Raw genomic sequence first — 6,000 nt, 5'->3', positions numbered from 1 at the left:
CTCCTCGCTTCCCACCGCCTCCTCCGGACGCCCGCAGGCCGCGCGCCGCTGCCGCCGGGCTCGCGGAGCCACCCCAGGAGGCTGGGTGGCGGGTTCGCGGCTGCCGCCGGGCTGAGGCCTACTCCGCCGCTTCTCAGTGCTATTGTCCCTGGGCCCGGCGCCGACCGGGTTCACTGGGGAGGGTCGTGCGCGCCGGCTCCGCGGAAGATGCCGGACCAAGCCCTACAGCAGATGCTGGACAGGTAATGGGCAGCTTTGGGGGCGAAGATGAGCCGCGTTCGCTCTAGCCCTCCCCGCACTGCGCCTCGAGCTGTCGGGGAGCGGAGCCCGGCGTGCCGGGAGGAGTTCCACGACCTGGGGGCCGGGTGGGGGGCAGAAAGTTTGGCGTCTGTACGTGGGGAGGACAAGAGTAGGCGGCCTAGGTTCTCAGACTTAAAGCGAAACTTAGTTAAGGTGTGGCGTCTAGTTTTGTTGGAAAGCCAATTTGAAGTGAGAGGGCTTCCTCGTAACCCACAGAATTAGTTTCTTTTTCTTACCCTCGTCTTCCATCCTCCTCCCCCCCCCACCCCCCCCCAACTGTATTGTAACGTGTTCTTTGCCAGGGATGTCACTGGCAAAAAGAACCAGTCTGCTTTTCCGGGAACTGATCCCTCTACAACTTAAAGATTTTTCAAAAACCAAGGGTAAGCATTCATTTGGAAAGCTTGATAGGCTTCCCCTCCCCCCCCCATCTTATCTTCACCCCTCCACCCCACCCCCCAAACTGTAAGGTCAGAGTATCCGCAAGGGAGCTTTAACGATTAGACCAGATTAGAGGTTATGGACAAACACCTCGTGAGTCTAACACTGAACATCACATTTTACGATTCTGTGAGTTCACTGAAAAAGTTTCATCTTATATTGGAGTCACTTGCCCACTGCTGGGGGGCTCTAGGCAGTGAAATTTACGGTGAAATCGGCTCCACCGCCCTCTGCTGTTCAAATTCTAGCCCACGGGATCTAACATGATTTTTTGGCGCAGATTAATCCATATTTCCTCTTAACCTAGTCTTAACTTGCTGGCATAGCCAATACTAGAAGGCAAACACATAATATTTGTGGTTGCTGACAGCTCCCAGTAGAACCCTGTTCAGTTAATACAGCTCTTTTTTACTGAGTAAATGTCCAACTGTAAGGTGGTAAAGACCTTCCTTGAGACTGTACCCGGTTAAGCGATCTGTCATATCCAAAACACAAATCATCCAAGAGTACAACTGCAGAATGACAGACATTTTTCTTTGGAGCATAGAATTTTCACATATCTAAGTTAATAAAAATTGTGTACTGACTTTCAGTTGAGGTGACCTAATGATTAATCCCTCCCATATTTTTTTTAAAGATTTATTTACTTATGCATACAAGAGCTGGGGTACAGGCCAGAGATGATGGGGGTGAGAGGATCCATCAGAGACAGAGTGGGGAACAGAACAAGCAGACTGAGTGAAATACACTGCTGAGGGGAGCAGCAGGCCAGACAAGAGAGGTTTGCCCGCCATGTGGGTCTCTCCCTGGCGGGCCAGGGATGGAACTCCTTCCGCAGAGGCTGCAGATTGCTTCACAGTGCGGTGCTTAACCCCTTACCCCCCCTCCCATATTTGATAATAAGCATTCAGGTCAGATTATAGTGACTACTCCCTTTTTGTGTGAGTAGTTTTATAAGCTTCCGGAAGGCAAAAATTTACTCATCATTATTTATCTTGATTCCTAGGACAGCTTGTTATTCAGCAGGTCATCAGTAAATATTTGTTTTGTAAACAAATGCGTGACCTTGTCATTTACCCCAGTTGTCTAGGGTTCTGATAACTTATCCATTTTTTCTTTCATTATAATTTAGCATACTGACAAACTGCAGAGGACTACTAAAATATGCCCAGAGACCACCTCCCACCACTGCCAATTGCAATCACATGGCCCCTATTTGGTGCAGGTTATTTTGTAATTAATTTTTTTCCTTCTGAGGGCCTGCTGATTTCACTTTCACTGCTGGGTGGCTTTTAGAAAAGTTCAAGTACTAGAAAGCTAACTAGGCTTTCAAATGGTCTTTGGAGATCTCCATAGAAATAAAATGAAACCGAGGTGTGCTAGTACGGCATTTAAAACTTCTCTGCAGAAATTTGGAAATTCTGGCTGCATTTATTGAAGCAGGTGACTACAACATTGACTTAACCCTTATCTTCTGTACCTTTTGGACATAACTCAGGGTAGATTTTTAACATGCTATTCAAAAACCTTCATTAGCTGTTAGTAGTTTGCAACCTAGCTCCATGTTAGACTCACCTGAAGATCTTTTAAAAATATGAATGGATGCCTGGCCCTACCCAACTCCAATTAGCTTGTTTTGCATCTGGTAAGCAGGCATGACCAGTATCCATAGAGTCCCTACAACAGTCAAATGGAAGGAAGAGCAGGGAAAATAATCTGCTCCACACCCCTCTCCTGCTTGACAAAGTAAATTAGACCCCTCACTCTGAATGAGTTATTGTTCGCACACATACATTCCTTTAGAGGATGTAGAATATTCTGATAGGAACATGCTATATTCTCATTTTCTCTTAATTCCCATTAAAGCAAATTCTAATTCACTGTCATTCGGCATCTTTGTCTTCAGTCATTTCACTGTCCCATTTTGACAGTCACAGACAATAACTTGGAATTAAAAAGCATTTGCAATTAATTCCGTTTACTTCAATCTGTATGTAAAAAGTGGAAACACTGCAGATGAAGTCCCTTTTGACCGTCATCCCCCATGTCCCATCTCTTCCCTTCTTCACTCTACTCTCATGAATGGGTTTATAGTCTTCCAGTCTTCTTTGTTTAATGTTTTTACATACCATATATAAGTCATAGTATTCTTTGTTTCTAAAATATAAATATATCAGTCTACAATTTGCTTCTTAAAACAGTGTTGTGCTTTCTGTGATGTACAGCAAAGAAAATATATATTATCCATTTTATTAACATACCACTTTTTTTTCTTAATCCATTTCCATACTTATGACATTTAGGTTCTTATTTTCTCTTTCTTTTCTCTGCTTATATTTGGCTTTCATTGTCCCTATTAGCTTTATTAAGTACACAAAGGACACCAACAATTTCTTACTCAGTAAGCCTAATGACTTTTTACTTGGTCCTCACATACTGGACTTACATGGAATGAAGATGAAACTACTGAACACCACCCCCTAACTGCTGGAAGTTATGTTCAATTACACCTTAGTATTTATCTTTGGCTTCTTCCTCCCTTATATGTCACCTTTACTCCTTAAATATGGTTCCGTTCTCAGCATTTATCATTCTTTGTAAAGTATACCCACTCACTTCATTACTATTTGAGTGACTTACCAATGAGTCTCTTTTTTTCTAACTTCTCTTTTAAGATTTATTTTTACTATTTATGTATACAAGAGCTGGGGTACAGGCCAGTGGTGTGGGAGGTGAGAGGATTCACCAGAGACAGATTGGGGAACAGAACAGGCAGACTGACTGAAGTACACTGCTGAGGGGAGCAGGGGGCGAGTCTGGAGAGGTCTGCTGCGCCATGTGGGGTTGCTCCCTGGCCAGCCGGGGATCAAACTCATGCTGCAGAGGCTGCGTATAGCTTCACAGGTTGCGTCTCAACCCCTTGCGCCACCAGGGAGGCCCTATTTCTAACTTCTTTTATACATTTTAGTGTCTGGTAGAGATTTCCCTTTGTGTATACACAGTACTATTAGTACCTTAACCTACTAAAACTAAACAAGCAGCATATTCCTGCCTTTTACTTAACCTTGATTTCTCAAATTTTGATCTTTGATATGATCATTCTTCTAGTCAGCCTGCCATAAAACCTGAGTTTTGTTTTTCTTTTTAGCTTCTTTCCTTCCAGATCTCCTTGCTTATCAGATTCTTATTTCGCTTGACTCATTTATCTTTTCCAGTTTGACTTATAGCCAGAATTGGCTAAGGTGCGATTATAATTATGTCATGTCTATGCTTTAAAATCTACCTCTTTATCACCTATTGGATAAAATCTAAAGTTTAAAGACCTTATGAAGAAGTTTAAATCAATTAATAAAATCCATCCCCAACATACCTTAATCATACTCTTTTGTATTGTACTTCATTGTACCTGAATATATCCTGCTTTTTCATCTTGTTTTTACTTTAGGTTACTTCTTCCCTTTAACATATCCTGACTCTGTCTCGTCTTTAGAATTCCACTCATAATGTAAGTTCAAATTTTTAGCCTGACCTTCAAGATACATCTCATCATTGTTTACATACATTTATTGTGCTTCCAATTATGTGCAAGACACTGAGTACATGACTGGCACCAGCTACCTTTTTAAAGTGCCTTTTTTTGCTTCTGTTTAAAAATGAGTGTATGGCCTCACTGGTGGCCTAGGGGTTAAGTCTCAGTGCTATCACCACTATGGCCTGAGTTCCATCCCCAGCCAGGGCGCTAATCCACATATGGCGCAGCAGACCTCTCCTGTGTTGCAGGCTGCTCCCCTCAGCAGTGTATTTCAGTACATCCACCTGTTCTGCTCCCCCACTCTGTCTCTGGTGAATCCTCTCAAACCCTCATACATCTGGTCTACACCCCAGTTCTTCTATGCAAAAATAAAATAAATCTTTAAAAAAAAGAATGAGTGCATAACTCCATATCTTTTGCCAAACCAGTTTGGTCAAAGTTATACCCATTTTTCAAGACCCAGTGTAGATTCTGCCTCATTAATAAGCTTTTTCTGACTGTTTCATCCAGAATTATTTTTGTTCTGCAATCATGTTTGGCAATTCATCTCCAGTACCCTGCTACTCTTTACATGCTATAGTTCATAAGATGATGAAAGATAATATTTTTGTGACACATTGGTATAGACAGGCAAGGGTTAGATTCATGGTTAATTTCCTGGTGTCTGCTTAAAAACAAACACAATTTCTTATACTGGTTATAATTTCCTAAGAAAATGAGAAATGGATCATTTTTCAGGATACAGTACATATGGCAGGATGGTACAGTAAATAAAGCTATTTTTGAGTCAAGGCCTAGGCTCCATCCATGCCTCTCTACTTAACTAAAAAGTTGTGGGTAGATCACTTAACCTTTCTGGGCTTTTCTTTCCATATTTAAGATGGAAATACTTATGCTTGAGGGTTTATGAAGATCAGGAACAAAGGGCATAGCATGAATGTAAGCACAATAAATGATAGTATTCACTGTGATATATTTTCTTTCTGCTTTGCCCTTAAGTAATGTGTCATGATTGTGGTTATCTCTCTGATGAATTCAGATATTTTAATTTACATTTCACTTGGAACACATATAAAGGGATTTTTTTAAGCTCCCGATGGTATAGTTCCTGTTCCAGAATACATGGGATGACAGTTTTAATCCTGAGACCAAGCAAATAGTGCCATTTTCTTCCATGAGGGACCTTCTTGCATTATACAGCATATGGACCTTTAAGCATGTTCTGATTAAAGGAGTGCTTGTCTTTAAACATTCATGCAAATAATTTGTTAAGGCACTATATATAATACTATAGCAGGGATTTAAAATTTGTTTCATTGCTCTCACTCCATCTCGAAATACTTCTATTCTGCTATCCTCCAGTTTTCTTCAAAGTGATCTCTAGGGCAGTAGCCTATGATTTCCCAGATCTATTTTTAATAATTGAAGATAAACACCTGCTATTTGAGTCTGCAAAGACAGACTTAACTGCCAGCTGTTTATTAGATAACCATACCTATCTTGCTTGGTTAATTAAATGTGCCAGTGAAAAACAATGTTGATAAAAAGTTTCCTCCTTTTTCCACATACTTTTATTTTTATTTATTTATTTTTTAAGATTTATTTATTTATATAAGCACTGGGTACAGTCAGAAGTGCGGGAGGGTGAGAGAAGAGCAGAGCAGGCAGACTGATGAAGTACACTGCTGAGGGGAGCAGTGGCTGGGGCAGGAGAGGTCTGCGCACCA

The 6,000-nt window shown here is 41.5% G+C and overlaps 1 protein-coding gene across 1 annotated transcript in view; it reads left to right on the top strand.

Moving 5' to 3' along the window:
* Nucleotides 1-207: 207 nt before the first annotated feature.
* The window catches only part of MARCHF5 (membrane associated ring-CH-type finger 5), a gene marked incomplete at both ends in the record, with an annotated part of 46,252 nt that continues 40,459 nt past the window's right edge, over nt 208-6,000 (top strand). Inside the window, 1 exon segment of the mRNA XM_084246107.1 lies at nt 208-242. Within this exon segment, the coding sequence (XP_084102233.1) occupies nt 208-242 (35 nt within the window).

Source organism: Talpa europaea (genome assembly GCF_964194135.1).
Source record: "Talpa europaea genome assembly, chromosome: 10".
NCBI lineage: Eukaryota > Metazoa > Chordata > Mammalia > Eulipotyphla > Talpidae > Talpa > Talpa europaea.
Note: the sequence above shows the minus strand (reverse complement) of the source record. Positions and strands in the feature narration are given on the sequence as shown.